Raw genomic sequence first — 17,779 nt, forward strand, 5'->3', positions numbered from 1 at the left:
GTTTAGTAGAGACAGGGTTTCTCCATGTTGGCCAGGCTGGTCTCAAACTCCTGACCTCAGGTGATCCACCCATCTCGGCCTCCCAAAGTGCTGGGATTACAGGTGTGAGCCCCCGAGTCCCGCCTCTGTTTGTGACTCTACGATTTCTTTCTGTGAGCCCCGCTCTCCCGTCTCCCTCCTTCCCCGGTGTCTGCCTCTCTGCTGTTTCCCAGTCTCCATGCCTTTCTCCCTCCTGTCCTCTCTCGCCTCCTGTGCCTCTGCTCCCCACATCTCCGTGATGTCCCCCCTCCCCGCCTCCGGGCCCCCTCTGCAGAGGCGCTGGACCCCGGGTACCCAGTGTATCACAAAATGCGAGCACACCCGCCCCAAGCCGGGGGAGCTGGCCTTCCGCAAGGGAGACGTGGTCACCATCCTGGAAGCCTGCGAGGTGAGCGGCGGGTGGTGGGCGTGGGTGCTTGGGGATGAGGGCTCCCCCAGGACCCCCACCCCACCCGCCACACCAACCCTGTGCTTCCTCCCTGGCAGAACAAGAGCTGGTACCGCGCCAAGCACCACACCAGCGGGCAAGAGGGGCTGCTGGCAGCCGGGGCGCTGCGGGAGCGGGAGGCCCTCTCCGCGGACCCCAAGCTCAGCCTCATGCCGTGAGTGGGTGGGACGGGGGCCTGGGGTCGGGGGCAGGAGGTGACCCCCTGCCTGGTCCACAGCCCGGCCTGACCCACCCCGTCCGTGGCCACAGGTGGTTCCACGGGAAGATCTCCGGCCAGGAGGCAGTCCAGCAGCTGCAGCCGCCCGAGGACGGGCTGTTCCTGGTGCGAGAGTCCGCGCGCCACCCTGGCGACTACGTCCTGTGCGTGAGCTTCGGCCGCGACGTCATCCACTACCGCGTGCTGCACCGCGACGGGCACCTCACCATCGACGAGGCCGTGTTCTTCTGCAACCTCATGGACATGGTGGAGGTGCTGCCACCCAGAGACCCCACCCCATCCCTGCAGGGGGGTAGCCCCCGGGATCCCCGAGACTCTCCTGTGTAAAGATGGAGGGGCTGGTCACCTGACCTCCACAGCCCCATCCCCTCCCCAGCAGCTGGGCAGACACCATCCCTATCTCCTGTGCTGACCACCCAGGACCCCCTGAGCTCTGCGCTTCTCCAATTTGGAGATGAAGGGGGTATTCCCTGGGCCCCCCAGACCCCCACTCCATCTCAGATGGGCAGACATGGGGACCCCCACGCTAGGATCCTCCCTAATGCAGAAATGAGGGGGCTGATCCCTAAGGACTGCCCGTCCTACAGGGGACCTGAGTCAGCCTGGTTCTACCTCCAGGGACTAGGATGACTTCTTTGGGGACCCCCAGGACTCCCCAAGTTGACACCAATCCAGAGGACCTCTGCTCCTTTTGGCCTGCCTCTTTTCCCATTCCCATAGAAACCAGCCTCTCTTCTCCTCCCTGGTTCCGCCCACCCCACCCAGAGCCCACCAGGGAAAGGGACAGGACGCCAGGGTTCCCTGCCCTGGGGCAGGGCTCACGGCCACACCTGTATCCTGCAGCATTACACCAAGGACAAGGGCGCCATCTGCACCAAGCTGGTGAGGCCAAAGCGGAAGCATGGGACCAAGTCGGCCGAGGAGGAGCTGGCCAGGGGTAGGGGACGCCCGGGAGGGCACACCTCCTTCCCCGCCACGTTAGCGCAGCCCAGGAGGAAGAACCCTGGGGCCCTGGGCCTCTAAGGCCAGATAACCCAAGCCTGCCCCCATGCGCAGCTATGGGATAGAAGACCTGGGCTGCCTTGGGGGTCCACAGATGCCGATCAGTCCCTTATTCACTAGGCCCCCACCTTTGCTGCTCATCTCTGTCACCATCATCCACCATATCATCTGAGCCAGAAACCTGGCCCGGAACCTCCACCCACCTCCCCCTCCAGCATTCCCTCTTTGGCCAGGTTCCTAACACCTGGTGACTCTGCTCCCCTCCCCTCCCCACAGCCCAGGCTCAGTCCCTCTCATCAGACCACCTCCTTCCCAGGGGACAAGTACCCCTTCCAGGCCAGGCCTTGAGTGCAGCCCCAGGGTTATCTTTCTATCATGAAATCGTGCCTCCAGGGAGAGAGGCCTGCAGCTCTCCTGCCTTCCAGAACCTGCCCGCATGGCCTGAGCCACCCTTCCAGCCTCATCTGCAAAGCCCTTCCTCCACGCATCCACCCCTCCCAAGTCAACTGTGATCGTTTCCTTCATGCCTCTGAGCCATTGTTTATTCCGTTCCCTTCACCTGCAATGCTTTTCCAGCCCCCGAGTAGTGAAATCCTCAATATTTAAGGTCAAAAGCAAATGCCTCCTCCCACCCTATGTCTGTCTCCTTGGAAGTGTGTCTCTCCTGGGGAAATCTGTACCCATCAGGGATGGCACCCAAGTGGAGACTAGCATCACCCTGACCAATGATCCCTTAAGGGCACCACATTTGGAGGGGGCGCTTTCTGGAGGGAGAGGGGGAAGCCTGCAGAACCAACCAGAGGACAGTAGAGGGGCCAACACAGGAGTGCTTGGGAGAAGGGTCAGGGAGGCCAGACCCCTGGAATATTCTGGAACCTTTATGGGTTTTTATTTATTTATTCTTTTGCCCTGTGTGTGTTTCTGGGTGGTCAGAGGTAAAGGACTATGTAGGGAAGAGCCCAGAGGGTATTTGGAGGGACAAGAGGTCTCCAGGTAGCCAAAGAGAAAAGGGCAGCTCTTATCTCTGAGACCTGAAATGTTTCCTGGCACTGCCCCCTGGGCCTGACAGGGAGTTCCTGGAGGGCAAGTGTGGAGTCTGAGGGTCTCAGCCAGGCCCCCAGCTTTGACCATTCACCCCACTGTCCCTCCTGCAAGCTCCTTTTTGCTCAGGTCAGCCTGAGATAGTTCTGTTGCTTCCAACAATAATTGGTACCAGGAGTGGGGTGTCTCTGATATGTCCCAGGGGCATTGCCAGGCCCGGCAGCCAATCACATGGGTATCCACAGCTGCAGCACTGTGAGATATCACCTAGTCTCACCAAGTAGAACCCCCAGTGGGGGGGTTTAGGGGGCCCATTACCGTCCTGACTGGGTCTTCACTCCACAGCAGGCTGGTTGCTGAACCTGCAGCATTTGACACTGGGAGCGCAGATCGGAGAGGGCGAGTTTGGAGGTGAGTGGACGGACTGGGTTGGGGGTGCTGAAGAAAGGTAGAGGGTGCATATTGAGGCTTTGGAGTCACAGAGCTGAATTCAAACCATACTTAACCATCTACTAGCTGTGCACCTGAGGACACCCAAATCGCCTGAGCCTCAATATCCCCCTCTGCAACAGGAGGTAACGGCAGATGTCATGAGGAGTTAATTAACTCAAGCAGGCGCCCAGTCAATGTTAGTGAGTTCTTCACACTTCCAGTCCCTCTGTTTGGAACACCATTCCCTGAAATTACTATTCTGGAAGGCTCTGGGGTGTCGATCAGGGGTCGGCAGACTCTCTCTGTAAAAGCCCAGACTGTAAATATTTTCTCCTTTGTGGGTCACGTAGTTCTTGTCACAACTACTCAAGCCTGCCCTTGTGGAGTGAAGGCAACCACAGACAATATGTAAACGTATGGGCGTGGCCGTGAAAACTATGGCCGAGAAATTTGAATTTCATATAATGCTCACGTATCCTGAAACAGTACTTATCTTCTGATTTGTTTTTCCAATAATTTAAAGATGCAAAAACCAGCCAGGTGCAGTGGCTCATGCCTGGAATCCCAGCACTCTGGGAGGTCGGGGAAGGTGGATCCTTTGAGCTCAGGAGTTCAGATCCAGCCTGGGCAACGTAGCAAGACCCCCATCTCTACAAAAAAAAAAAATTAGCCAGGCATGGTGGAGTATGCCTGTAGTCCTAGCTACTCGGGAGGCTGGGATGGGAGGATCCCTTGAGCTCAGGAATTTGAAGCTGCAGTGAGCTGTGATCATGTCACTGCATGCCACACGGATAAGGCTCTGTCTTAATCAATCAATATTTTAAAAATAAAAATGCAAAAAAACATTTTGAGCTCAAGAGCCTTGCAAAAAGAGGTGACGGTAGATTTGGCCCCTGGCAGGTAGAGGTTCGCAGACCCCTTGCTTAGATGGTTCTCTTTTTTATTTTTGAGATGGAATTTTGTTCTTGTTGCCCAGGCTGGAGTGCAGTGATGTGATCTTGGCTCACTGCACCCTCTACCTCCTGGGTTCAAGCGATTCTCCTGCCTCAGCCACCAGAGTAGCTGGGATTACTGGCATGTGTCACCATGCCAGTCTAATTTTGTATTTTTAGTAGATACGGAGTTTCTCCATGTTGGTCAGTCTGGTCTTGAATTCCTGACCTCAGGTGATCCACCTACCTCGGCCTCCCAAAGTGCCGGGATGACAGGTGTGAGCCACCGCGCCCGGCCAGATGGTTCTCTTTGATTTTGGATCTCCAGGAGCTTGTGAGGGCTGGGAGGATTGGGAGCGTGGGGGCTGCATTTCAAGGTCTGGGGACTCACCGCTGTGTGAATGTTACACAGGCATCGGTGTGAGTGGGTCTGTCTGCCTGTCTCTCCGTCCCTGTTTCTGTTGGGGGTCCTGATCTTGCCCCGTTCCCCCCCCCCCCCCCCAGCCGTCCTGCAGGGTGAGTATCTGGGGCAAAAGGTGGCCGTGAAGAACATCAAGTGTGACGTGACGGCCCAAGCCTTCCTGGATGAGACAGCCGTCATGACGTGAGTCCCGGGGTGGGGGTCGGGGACCCTGGGATGGGGGCTCCCAGCTCCGCCCTCACGCCCACCCCACCGCCCCCAGGAAGATGCAGCACAAGAACCTGGTGCGTCTCCTGGGCGTGATCCTGCACCAGGGACTATACATCGTCATGGAGCACGTGAGCAAGGTGGGGCGGGGCCCCGGCAGGGAGCGGGCACACGCAGCCGGGCAGTCCCAACACCCCCAGCCGTCTCCCACCCCACCCAACAGGGCAACCTGGTGAACTTTCTGCGGACCCGGGGCCGAGCCCTCGTGAACACCGCCCAGCTCCTGCAGTTTTCTCTGTGAGTGGGGCTCTCGGGGTGCTGGGGCACGGGGGTGGTCGGGAATGGACCCCAAGATCCATCAAGGGGACACTGAGGCACGGGGCAGTCAGGCTTTGTGAGTTTGTGGCCCAGGCACCCAGAATTTTCTGAGCCCTGAATGCAGGCGTCATGGCACCTGAGCCCCCACTGCCCCCGCTACCCCCAGGCACGTGGCCGAGGGCATGGAGTACCTGGAGAGCAAGAAACTGGTGCACCGTGACCTGGCCGCCCGCAACATCCTGGTCTCCGAGGACCTGGTGGCCAAGGTCAGCGACTTTGGCCTAGCCAAAGCAGAGCGGAAGGGGCTGGACTCAAGCCGGCTGCCTGTCAAGTGGACGGCGCCCGAGGCTCTCAAACACGGGGTGAGTCCCCCTTCACCCACCCCTGGGGCTTTGGGGGTCTGAGAAGACCTCTCCCCCCAGCTCTGCTGTGTGACCCTGGGTATGTCACTTGGCCCCTTGGAACCTCCAAGAGCGATGGTTCCGCCTCCCCAGGAAGCTCTCAGCCCACAATTGTTCCTTGTAGCCCCCTCTGGGCCTCAGTTTATCCAGCTCTGAAACAGGCGTGGGCTCAGGACTGAGGGGAAGAATAACCAGGCTTCCATCCTGCACTGAGGCTGAGCTGGACTCAACTGTGGGCGGCGTGGGGGAGGAATCAATGAGGAACAGACCAGAGAGAGAGATCAATCAAGGAGAGCTTCCTAGAGGAAGCAGGGGCTGGAGCAGAAGCCCCGAGGGGGCCCCTCCTCACACCCGTCTTGGGTCCCACAGAAGTTCACCAGCAAGTCGGATGTCTGGAGTTTCGGGGTGCTGCTCTGGGAGGTCTTCTCCTATGGACGGGCTCCGTACCCTAAAATGGTGAGCAGGGTCCCCAAGGAGGCACTGGGTTCCGGGCAGGTCCTGGGACCGTGGCCCTGACCCCTGCCCACGCCTGCCGTCCGCAGTCACTGAAGGAGGTGTCAGAGGCTGTGGAGAAGGGGTACCGCATGGAACCCCCCGAGGGCTGTCCAGGCCCCGTGCACATCCTCATGAGCAGCTGCTGGGAGGCGGAGCCCGCCCGACGGCCACCCTTCCGCAAGCTGGCAGAGAAGCTGGGCCGGGAGCTGCGCAGCACGGGCGCCCCGGCCTCCGTCTCAGGGCAGGACGCCGACGGCTCCACCTCGCCCCGAAGCCAGGAGCCCTGACCCCACCCGGCAGGGCCTCTGGCCCCAGAGGACCGAGAGAGTGGGGAGTGCGGCATGGGAGCACCGGTCAGGCCCAAGGAGGGTCCAGGCCAGCGAGGTGTCCTCCTGGTGCCCACAGCAGGGGCTGGCCCGCGTAGGGGGCTCCGGGCGGCCCATGGACACCCCAGACCTGCGAAAGCGAAGGATGATCGCCCCGATAAAGATGGATTCCAAGGACTGTGGGCGCCTGTGTCTCTCTGTGTCCCCATGCCCTCTTCCGCGGGCCCATCCTTGGCGATCTGCTCTCTGACACCCCCAGGCACCAGGCATCCTGGGTCCTCCCGCAGAGGTCCACCCCTGGGTGCCCAGCCCCAGCGCTCACTTCCCTACTCTGAGGAACTTGCTGCAGCCCACCCGATGGGATCCTTGGCCGACTCTTGAGCACCCACTGGCCCCAAGGCCCTGCTCCTGCCTCCGGGCGTGTCTCCGTTCCCCACCTCTGCCCATGGAGGATCTGCCCAGCTGGAACCTGCCCACTGGTCACTGTGGGGACATGGTGCCCTGGGGAGTTCTGGGCAGGGACCCACTTGCCATTGCCCATGGGTTCCCCACTGCAGTTCCCCAAGGGATGTGGTATTCAGTGGCAGAGACCCCGTCCCGACCCATGGGGTCCCAGGCTTAAAGGATCTTGCTAGGCTGCCCACAGCCCTCAAGGTCCAACTCTCCCCTCCTACCACATCTGTTTCTCAGGCCCCAGTGCCCCACAACCCTATGGTAGCCCCCATGATGGAGCCCCCATGATGGGACCCCCGGGAGGGTCTATGAGTGTGGCAGCAGCCCCTTAGGGATGGCCTGGGGAGGCCACCCTCCTCCTCCTCCTTCCTCCCCGTTCATGGCCAGGCACCATGTCCAATGGTATCAGGTCAAATCCCAAAAATGCCACTGGAGGTGAATGCCAAGATTATACCCATTTCACAGATGAGGACACTGAGGCCCAGAGAGGGCAGGTTGCTCACATTGGGTTGCCCCAGGGAGACGTGGTAGAGCCTGGATCTGGTCCACAGCCCCGGTTTCATTCCCCTCTCTTCCCGATCCAGCCCCCTGACTTCTACATCTCCCTCACTTCTGCTTCTTTCATGCCAGCCTGAACCAGTCATGAAAATCTCACCCATCCACCCTCCCAGCTATCCTCCCACCATCCCCTGATCCAAGCATCTACCCACCAGTAACCTATCCACCCAGCCACAGTCCCCACCTGTCCATCACCTACACACCGTCCACCTGCCATCCACTCATTCATCCATCCTCCCAGTCATCCATTCACCCATGTACCCACCTGTTCATCCACCCATATGTCCATCCACCTACCCAGACATCCACCCACCCGTCCACCCACACACCTACCTGTCCACTCATCCATCCATCCACCCACACACCCATCATCCACCCATCCATTCACCCATTCATCCATCCACTCAGCCATCCATCCACACATCTATCATCCACCCATCCATCCATCCATCTATCCACTCATCCATTCACCCATACACCCATCATCCACTCATCCATCCACCCACACACCCATCCTGCACCCATGCATCCATCCACCCATCCATCCATCTATCCACTCATCCATCTACCCACACACCCATCATCCACCCATCCATTCACCCACACACCCATCCTGCACCCATGCATCCATCCACTCAACCATCCATCCACACATCTATCATCCATCCATCCATCCATCTATCCACTCATTCATCCACCCACACACCCATCATCCACCCATCCATCCACCCACACACCCATCATCCACCCATCCATTCACCCTTCCATCCATCCACTCAGCCATCCATCCACACATCTATCCATCCGTCCACCCATACACCCATCATCCACTCGACCATCTACCCACACACCCATCATCCACCCATCCATTCACCCTTCCATCCATCCACTCAGCCATCCATCCACACATCTATCATCCACCCATCCATCCATCCATCTATCCACTCATCCATCCACCCATACACCCATCCTCCACCCATGCATTCATCCACCCATCCATCCATCCACCTGTCTTGTCCACCCATCATCCATCCACCCATCCACCCATGTGTCCACCCATCCACCTACTCATCCACACACAAATCATACACCCACCATCCATCATCCATTCATCCATCCATCCACCCGTGTCCATCTACCCACACATCTAACCTGTCCACTCACCCATCCATCCATTCACCTATCCACTCATCCATCCACCCATCCACTTAATCATCCATCCGTCCGTCCATCCATCCACTCACCATCTCCTGATCCACCCATCCATCCATCCACCAACCCATCCACTTACCTACCCATCTCCCCACCCATCCTCATGTCATCCATCCACCCTTCCAGATGTCTGTTCATCCATCTCTCCATCCACTGGTCCACTGATCCACTCACCACTGATCCATCAATCTGTGTCCCTACCCACCGTCCATGCATGCCTTCATCCACCCCTCCCCTACACTCAACAAACCCAGGCGGAAGGAGGTGGCAGGGGCTGTGGAGAAGGGGTACCGCATGGAGCCCCCTGACGGCTGTCCAGGCCCCACGCACGTCCCCATGAGCAGATGCCAGGAGGCAGAGTTCACCCACTGGCCACCCGTCCACAAGCTGGCCGAGAAGCTGGCCCAGGAGCTTGAGAGCGCAGACGCCCCAGCCTCTGTCTCTGGCTGTGTGCTGGCCCTCTGGGCCCTGAGCCTCCCCACAGCTTCTGCAGTGACAGCTCTCAGATGACACTGCCCTTGAACAAAGGCAGGCCAAATGTCCAGGGACCTAGGTGGCTGAGCCAGTGACGCTGGGGGACAGATTCACGGGGACACACTGGCCCTCCTGTCCACTCTGGCACAGTGGGCCGAGGTTTCGAGTCTGCATGCACGGGTTCAGTCCTGCCTCGCCCCCTAGCTGTGTGATGCTGGTCCTGGAGTGACCGCCCTGGTTTCCTCAGGGCTGAGGGCTGGTCCAGGCTGTGGGACTTCAGTGCTAAAACCAGAAAAGTCCTGGGCAGACAAGGGTTTTTTCCCTCTCTGGGCCTCAGCAGCCTCCTCCAGCCAACAGGCACCTTTTCCCAGAGGGGCGTGAGGGCCCCGAGCACCCACAGCGGTGAAGAGAGGGGCACCTAGAAGGCAGGCATACAGCTGGCACTCCATTATTGCTGGGCTCTCAGCTGAGTTTCCCATGAAGCCAGCCTTTGAGGATACACAGAGAGAGGTCTCTGGCCAGGCTGGGCACAGCCCCCACCCCAGGGCTCCCAGGCCACCCTCCCATCTTGCCCAAGCAGAGCCTGAGCTGAGACAGAAATGTCCCAAGGTCACGCCGACCTCCTATGTGGCCCCTTAAAGCCCTGCATGCCCTTCGGCCTCACTTCCCTCAGCAGCACCTGAAGCAGGTTAGTGGTTCTTTCTGGGGGAAAATTGAAGGGTGGAGTCTGGAAGGGCCCCTGGCTAATCCGAGGCAGGGAAGCACCTGTCCCCGTGGCCCTGCCCGCTTGGCCCACGCTCCTAATCCGGCCCTCTAAGCTGACACAGCGTCTGCGGCTTCTGCCTGTCCGGCTAAGTCGCCCAAAGCCCCCTGCTCCTCATGCCGAATCCTTCCTTCGGCCTCTTAACCCACCTGGCCAATTAGTTAATTGCGGCCCGAGACCTGAAGCAGCTCCTGAAGAAGCCGTCGGGGAATTACATCTCCCCTCCCCCCAGCCCTGTCCCTGCAGCAGCCACAGGCCTGGCTCCGCCCCAGACACATAGCCTGGCGGGCCCACCGTGCTGATGGGAAACTGAGGCCAGGGGAGCCTCACAAGCTGCAGCTGCCCCTGTGGCCTGGGCCTGAACCTGTGTCCCTCCTCACCTTGCCCACCTGAACTTGGCTCCAGGGATGGGGCGGCCACAGCCAGTCCTGGGCCAAAGCCACCTGCTCCCTGGGGTCCAACCCGGACTCCTCTGGGGCCTGGGCACCTGATTTCTCGAGTGTGTGTGTGCGTGTATGTGTGTGTGTGTGTGTGCGTGTATGTGTATGTGTATGTGTGTGTATGTGTGTTTGTGTGTGTGTGTATGTTTGTGTGTGTGTGTGTGTTGTGTGTGTGATGCCTTCCTCTGTCTCTTTCTTTATGTGGTTCTCTTTCTTCAAAGCCACCATGCCAACATTCCAGAAGGATCTCTACTTCACTGGGGCCATCCGCAGGCCTGGGGCTCCCCCTCACTCCACCACAGTCACCTCCCCCCAACCTCCGTGTCACTAAATCAGGCCTCCCCTCATCTCTGCTTCCCGACGTCCCGGCAGGCCCCTCCTCTCTGTGCTTAGGGCCCTCCCCTGCCTGAGCTCCAGCCTCCTGGCTCTTTGGACTTGGGGGATCCTGGTCTCTGGGGCTTCCCGGAGGAGCCCGCTCCACCTCTGAGGCGTCTGCTTCCGACACAGTCCCACCTCACAGCCCAGAAGGGGCCTGGGTATTGCCCTTGCCCCCCCACGCCCACACCCTGCCCCTTCCAAACTTCCTTCCTCTGGAATCACTCCCCACTCCCTTCTGTCCTCCCCACCGCCCCGGCCCTTGCCCTGACCAGGCCCTGCAGCCCCACCTGCCTGGCGCCTGCCCCAGGTGTCTCAGCTGCTCTTCACCGATGTTTGTATAAGATGCCGCTGTATCCCGGCTCCACAGCCTCCCATGGCTCCCCAGCACCGCGAACTTCACACCCAACGTGTCTACAACCTGCGGTTTGCGCCCCATCTTCCATTCTCACCACCTTCCTTAACATAGCAACCTGGCCAGCAGTGGTGGCTCACACCTGGAATCCCAGCATTTCGGGAGGCCAAGGCAGGCAGATCACCTGAGGTTGGGAGTTCAAGACCAGCCTGGGCAACACGGTGAAACCTGTCTCTAGTGAAAATATAAAAATTAGCCGGGTGTGGTGGCATGCACCTGTAATCCCAGCTACTGGGGAGGCTGAGGCAGGAGAATCGCTTGAACCCAGGAGGCGGAGGTAGCAGTGAGCCGAGACTGCACCACTGCACTCCAGCCTGGGCGATAGACGGAGACCCAGTCTCAAAAACACAAAAATAGGCCGGGTGCGGTGGCTCACACCTGTAATCCAAGCACTTTGGGAGGCCAAGGCAGGTGGATCATGAGGTCAGGAGTTCGAGACCAGCCTGGCCAATATGGTGAACTCCCATCTCTACTAAAAATACAAAATTTAGTCAGGTGTGGTGGTGCACACCTGTAATCCCAGCTACTCAGGAGGGTGAGGCAGGAGAATCGCTGGAACCTGGAAGGCGGATGTTGCAGTGAGCTGAGATCTCACCACTGCACTCCAGCCTGGGGGACAGAGCAAGACTCCATCTCAAACAAAAAACAAAAAACAACCTAAATTAAATAGCAACCCATCTTGCCCCACATGCCCTTCCCCCTGTGGGTTTTCTCTCCAGGCTCGTGGACACTGGACACACTCTGCATTTTAACAACTTTGTCTGTCCTGCTAGACACTCTGCTCCGTGATGTCTGTTTTGGTCACTACTGCTGTGAGCAGTACCTGGTACACAGTAAGTGCTCAATAAATGTTTATTGGCATAAATAGTGAACTTTTTTTTTTTTTGAGATGGAGTTTAACTCTTGCCCAGGCTGTAGTGCAGTGGTGCAATCTCAGCTCACTGCAACCTCCACCTCCCCCAGGTTCAAGCGATTCTCCTGCCTCAGCCTCCCAAGTAGCTGGGATCACAGGTGCCTGCCACCACGCTTGGATAATTTTTGTATTTTTAGTAGACAGGGTTTTGCCATGTTGGCGAGGCTGGTCTCAAACTCTTGACCTCAGGTGATCCACCCGCCTTGGCCTCCCAAAATGCTGGGATAACAGGTGTGAGGCACCGAGCCAAGCTGTGAATGGTGAACTTCTATTCATACCTCAAGACCCAGCTAAAAGGGCTCCTGCCCCTTGTGTCCAGAGGAACCAACTGCAGTGCCTTCACCTCTGGGAACTCAGCTTCCCCAACCCCCTCTGACATCTGTGAGTCTTAAGCCCCCTTTTTCTGCCCCCGGCCGAAAACAATATGAATGGTGGGCATTCATTAAGTGCCCCCTGTATGCCAATCCCTGTGCAATGCTCTGAGAAAGTGAAATACCCCCCAGGGTAGGTCCTATTGTGGCAGTTTTACAGTCAGGGAAACTGAGGCCCAGAGAGGGAGAGGCCGTTGGCATCCTATGGCGAGGGGCAGTGGAGCCTGGCAGACGATCTCCCCCGCCACGCCTCAGAGCCCAGCCCTCCGCCCACCTGCCCTCCCTCGTGGCTCAGAACAGCCCGAGTCGGAGCGGGAGGGGCCGCGTCAATTAAGCACCTGGAGCTAATCCTCACCCCCTCCCCCAACCCCAACCTGGCAGACGCGGCGCCGGGCCGCCGGGGCAGGTGCCCCGTGGAGATAGACGGAGGGGCTGCCGTGGGCGGTGAGTGTGGGACAGGCACTGGTGGGCCTGGGTGGGAGGTGGTGGGGGCAGAGATCCCCCCAGGGTGTAGGGCTTAGGACGAGGGAGAGATCCTGCCCTCCTGGGTGGGGCATCCTCTACCCCCCCACCACACACACACACACACACACACACACACACACAGGCCATGACAGTCACAGAGAGGGGAAGAGAAAACAGGGACAGTGACACACACAGAGAGAAGGAAGAGCAGACAGAGGTCCAGGGGGAGACCCCCAAGCCCAGGAGGCCAGCCGGGAATGTGGAGCCCATGCCGGCCCCAGTGGAGGGAGCAGATTTCCCCAGAGCCGGGAGGCAAGCCTGGGGCTCCCCCGCCCTGTCCCTGCCCGCAGTGACCCTGGCCGCCTCCCCGCCATCTGTCCCGCTGCCATCCCTCCAGGTGGGAGCCATGTTCCTGAGCCCGGGCGAGGGGCCAGTGGCCGAGGGTGGGGGTCTGGGGCCGGGCGAGGAGGCCCCCAAGAAGAAACACCGGAGGAACCGCACGACCTTCACCACCTACCAGCTGCACCAGCTGGAGCGGGCGTTCGAGGCCTCCCACTACCCGGATGTGTACAGCCGCGAGGAGCTGGCGGCCAAGGTGCACCTGCCTGAGGTGCGGGTACAGGTGAGGGCACCCCCCCAACATCTCCCACCACCTAGGGAGGGAGGTGAAGTGAGATCCTGACCCTCCCGGTGCCTGAGCAGAAGAGAAGCTCAGGGAAGGCTTCCTGGAGGAGGGGGTGTGGGAGCTGAGGTTTTGACGTTTGAGTAGGAGTATGCCAGCTGGGAAGGAAACGGCATTTTTCTAGGTTTCCCAAACAGTGTGTGCAAAGATGTGGAGGGCATAAGTTGGAGGCGTTTCCCTTGAGCTGAGTGTGAGGTGGGTGAAGGAGGAGGCAGAGAATGGCGGGTAACGGCGCTTTTGAAGGCCTTGAATGCCGAGTTGGGCAGCTCAGGCTTCTTGCTGAGGGCCACGGGAGACTGTGGAGGGGAGTGAGGAGTTCAAGGGGAGCCTGCGCTTAGGGCACGGTCGGGAGGGGCCGGATCCTTTTCAGGCTCGTCGTTTGGGGCAGAACAGTGAAAGAGCAGGTGGGAGTCGGGTCAGACGGGCGGCAGAACCCCCGGGGCTGGGGTGTGCAGAGAGGCTCCAAGGAGTGGCAGGGAGGGACTGAGCTCACAGCACCCTCGGGCACCCTCTAGGTGTGGTTCCAGAACCGCCGGGCCAAGTGGCGGCGCCAGGAGCGGCTGGAGTCGGGCTCAGGCGCCGTGACAGCCCCGAGACTCCCCGAGGCCCCAGCGCTGCCGTTCGCCTGCCCCCCGGCCGTGCCGCTGCCCCTGGAGCCCTGGCTGGGCCCCGGACCGCCGGCTGTGCCCGGCCTGCCCCGCCTCCTGGGCCCGGGCCCGGGGCTGCAAGCGTCCTTCTCGCCCCACGCCTTTGGTCCCCCCTTCGCGGACGGCTTCGCCCTGGAGGAGGCGTCTCTGCGGCTGCTGGCGAAGGAGCACCCGCAGCCCCTGGACAGGGCCTGGCCGCCAGCCTGAGCCTGCGCCCTCCCAGGCCCCTCCTCAGCCCCACCCGAGAGCTGGGGACGTGCCCTGGTGACAGCCACCACGCCTTGGGCTAGGCCGAGGTCACGGAGCAACCATGGTCAGACCTGCCATCACTGGGGAACGGGACCAGAGGGACAGCCTGCTGGGTCTCCGGCCCCCGGCCCGGTCCCCATCCCCCACCCACCACCCCCCACCCACCACCCCCCATCCTGCTGGCAGCGGACGGGCCCTGAGTGTCAGGCAGGAGATGTTCTGAGCATTCCCAGGCCTGGGGCAGGGCCCTCCTCCCCTCCTCGGGCCTCAGTCTCCCCGTCTGTTAAGTGGGCATAGGCGCGTCCGAGATTCCCGGGCTGGGAGGCTGTGGGTGGCTGGGCTGATGACTCTGTGACATGAGTCTAAATCTCTCTGCCTGCCCCTAATCCCCGTCAGCAGAGACGCCTGCTCTCCAGGGCTCCCTGTCCCCAGGAGATGACAAGTAACAGCAGCTCTGGCAAGCCTGGCCTCCACTCACCGTGTGCCCACTGTGCCAGTGCCCCCCCTCCAGTCCGCCCTGGACCTCAGGCACGGCTGTCGGCCCACTCTACAGAGCGGGAAAGCGGGGCTCAGGCAGGAAGCCAGGTCCCCGCGGTTGCATGGCCAGGAGTGGGTGGAGCTGCCTTTCAGACTGATCCCCGTTCCCACCATCCGAGGCACGGCGGCAGGTTCTGGAGGGAGGGTGGGTCCCGGGCCACTGGTGGGACCCTCATGCAGAGGCAGGCGAGGCTGAGGCCGTGTCGTCATTGTCAGCCCCTGCTCCCCACGTCCCCACCGTCTCCAGGCCCTGTGCGTGTCCCCCAGTCCCGCAGGGGCACGGCCAGCATCTGCTCTGTCCACCCCGGTCGTAGGGCAGCAGGAGAGGCCGGAGCCACAGGACGGGACAGCCTGGGGCAGGGCCACCTCCCAGGCCAGGGTAGGAGCTGCGGCGGCCACCCTCCCCGCCTCCAGCCCAGGCTCCCAGATCGTTCCTGGGTCACCGGGACACCCCATCTCCAGGCGGCACCTCACACCAGTCCTGAGGCCCAACGTCCAGCCACCACCCAGCATTACCGTGCACTGGTCACTCGGGACACGGCAGTCAGCACAAGAAAGATGTGCTCTTTAAAAGCTAAACCAGGCGCGGCGCAGCGGCTCATGCCGGTAATCCCAGTGCTTCGGGAGGCCGAGGCGGGAGGATCGCTTGAGCCCAAGAGCTGGAGACCAGCCTGGGTGACACTGCAAGACCCTGTCTCCACGACACTTTCTGAAATTTGCCGGGTGGGGTGGAGCACACCTGTCATCCCAGCTACCCCAGAAGCTGAGGCAGGAGGATGGCTGGGGCCCCGAAGGTCGAGGCTGCAGTGAGCTGTGATCACGCCGCTGCACTCCAGCCCGGGCCGCCCAGCCAGACCCTGACTCAAAACCAATAAATAAAAAAGCAAACCTAAAACGTAAGACTTCAGTGATCAGTGATGGGGACAAAAAGAAACAGGAAGGGCAGACGGGGAGTGTGGTGGGGCTGCCGTTTTACCGGGGAGTTTTGGAGGAGGGGAGGCTGGTGTGGAGGCCGGGGGCAGGCGGGAGGTCTAGGGGAAAGGGAGCTGGGCAGAGGCGCAGCCTGTGCAAAGGCCCTGGGGCAGGACCATGCCTGGTGCATTGGAGGAACGGAGGGGAGGCCCGTGTGGCTGGAGCAGAGTGAGGAGGTGAAGGAAGGAGGTGACGGGGAGGCCAGGCAGGGCCGGTGGTTATCACTTTGACTTTTAGCCTGAGAACCTTGAAGAAGCACAGGAGGGTGGGAACAGGGCTGGCACCGCCTTCGGGGACTGCAACACAAGGCGCGCTCACACCCCTGCCTGTCCAGGGAGGCCTGCGGGACAGCAGGTGCGCGGTAATCCGCTCTAGAGTCCCCTAAGAGGATGAAATCAGGGTTTCCCTGGGAGGGCGGAATTAGCCTTGGGGCTCTACCCTGCCCCTCCAGCCTGTGGACAGAGGAAGCAGGAGGGTGGGTGAGACCAGCGCAAAGCCCCCAGGGCACCCACCTAGGAATGGGTGGGGCTGCTGTTGCAAGGGCGGGGCAGAGGGCGTGACCCTTGGGGTTCTTCAGGATGGGGGGTCTATGAGGAGATCCACCCCCACCAAGAGGCCCTATCACACCCTGCCCCGCCTCCACCAACTGGTGGGCTCCAGCCCTCGGGATCCTGCCCCACTGGTCCCTCATCACAGCCGGGCAGGGCAGAAGCTGGGACTACAGGGAGTCCTGTCCTCACTCCTGCTGTGGGTCAGGGTCAGGGTGGGGGTCAGGGTGAGGGTGCCAAAAGCAGACTCCAGAGGGTGGACTGGGGGCGGAAGTTGAGACCTGGGCTCCAGTGGAGTGGACAAGAGGGCTTGGGGTGGGGAAGGAAGGCCCAGGCTCCTGGCCTCCAGGGATAGCCAGGCTTTGACTGTGGCAGGAAGTAAGGGGTGATTCTGATTCTACTTGCTGTGCTGCTGGGGGACATTGGCCAGGAGCCCTGTGGCTACCCTGCCCATGAGTGCCACCCCCTGGGGAATCCAAGGACCCTGAGATAAAGAGAGTCACATGTCTGAAAATGGAAGCACCTGGATCCAGCCACACCTGAAGCCATACACCTACCCCGGGACATCTCCTTTTTTTTTTTTTTTTTTTTTTTTTTTTTAGACTGAGGCTTTGTTGCCCGGGCTGGAGTGCAGCAGCACCATCTCGGCGCACTGCAGCCTCCTCCTCCCCAGTTCAAGCGATTCTCCTGCCTCAGCGTCTGGAGTAGCTGGGACCACAGGCACGCCAACACCACGGCCAGCTAATACTGGTATTTTTCTTAGTAGAGATGGGGTTTCACCATGTTGGCCAGGCTAGTCTCGATCTCTTGACCTCATGATCTGCCCACCTTGGCCTCCCAAAGTGCTGGGATGACAGACGTGAGCCACCGCGCCTGGCCGGCGTCTCTGTTCTTGAAGCTCACAAAACCTCTTTGCTGACCGACGGCTTTCGTTAGGTTTGAGTCCCTTGCAACTGAGAGGCTTAGCTAGGACCCCCCCATCACCCTTCAACTTGAGATTTGGAGCTGGGGCCTCATGGGTGGTGTCAGGAATTCCAGGAGTTGGGGAGAGAGGCCCACCAAGAGCTGGAGGTACAGGGGATCTGTGGCCGGCCCGCCACTGGCTGGGGTGGAGGCTGGGATCCCTGGGGTCTGAGGGGCCCACCTCCCTCGGGGCTGATGTCAGACAATAGCCAAGGGGGACCAGGGTGTACCCAGAGGTCTTTATTGCCCTCTATGGCCCTGGTCCAGCCCCACTATGGGGTCACAGGGAAACCAGGCTGGGGAGCCGCCTTTTGTCACACAAAAGTCCACGTTCTCTGGGAGAACGGCAAGTCTTTGGGGCTGAGGTCAGGGTGTCGGGGTTGGGGTCAGAGGTCTGGGGTCCAGGGTCCAGGATAGGGGGTCCGGAGTCCGGGGTCAGGGGTCCGGGGTCGGGGCCGGGGTT

General features: G+C 60.4%; 2 protein-coding genes across 8 annotated transcripts in view; both read left to right on the forward strand.

Annotated features, from left to right (window-relative positions):
* The window catches only part of MATK (megakaryocyte-associated tyrosine kinase), an 8,518-nt gene extending 2,061 nt beyond the window's left edge, over nt 1-6,457 (forward strand). For 4 of the 5 annotated variants that reach the window (XM_017507398.2, XM_017507397.2, XM_037731013.1 and 1 more), the window contains 11 exons: nt 314-427; nt 526-641; nt 737-956; nt 1,548-1,641; nt 3,093-3,158; nt 4,616-4,715; nt 4,795-4,879; nt 4,963-5,036; nt 5,224-5,419; nt 5,828-5,914; nt 6,001-6,457. In XM_017507398.2, coding sequence (XP_017362887.1) covers nt 314-427; nt 526-641; nt 737-956; nt 1,548-1,641; nt 3,093-3,158; nt 4,616-4,715; nt 4,795-4,879; nt 4,963-5,036; nt 5,224-5,419; nt 5,828-5,914; nt 6,001-6,240 — 1,392 coding nt within the window. In that variant the 3' untranslated portion in view covers nt 6,241-6,457. The remainder of the gene's footprint in view (nt 1-313; nt 428-525; nt 642-736; nt 957-1,547; nt 1,642-3,092; nt 3,159-4,615; nt 4,716-4,794; nt 4,880-4,962; nt 5,037-5,223; nt 5,420-5,827; nt 5,915-6,000) is intronic. The other variant, XM_037731014.1, reaches the window with a different exon arrangement.
* Nucleotides 6,458-12,629: 6,172 nt separating this feature from the next.
* RAX2 (retina and anterior neural fold homeobox 2) lies at nt 12,630-14,777 on the forward strand. Of its 3 annotated transcripts, none has more exons than XM_037731009.1 (3): nt 12,630-12,697; nt 13,116-13,340; nt 13,916-14,777. In XM_037731009.1, exons 2-3 carry the CDS (start codon nt 13,125-13,127, stop codon nt 14,252-14,254), a joined length of 555 nt encoding a protein of 184 aa, XP_037586937.1. In that variant the 5' UTR covers nt 12,630-12,697; nt 13,116-13,124; the 3' UTR covers nt 14,255-14,777. The 3 variants fall into 3 exon arrangements, with proteins under 3 accessions (XP_037586937.1, XP_037586938.1, XP_017362888.2); XM_037731010.1 differs by lacking the exon at nt 12,630-12,697 and adding an exon at nt 12,712-12,801; XM_017507399.2 differs by lacking the exon at nt 12,630-12,697 and having other exon boundaries at nt 12,864-13,340.
* Nucleotides 14,778-17,779: the final 3,002 nt, after the last annotated feature.

The sequence above is a fragment of the Cebus imitator genome, unplaced genomic scaffold (genome assembly GCF_001604975.1).
Source record: "Cebus imitator isolate Cc_AM_T3 unplaced genomic scaffold, Cebus_imitator-1.0 Scaffold375, whole genome shotgun sequence".
Taxonomy (NCBI): domain Eukaryota; kingdom Metazoa; phylum Chordata; class Mammalia; order Primates; family Cebidae; genus Cebus; species Cebus imitator.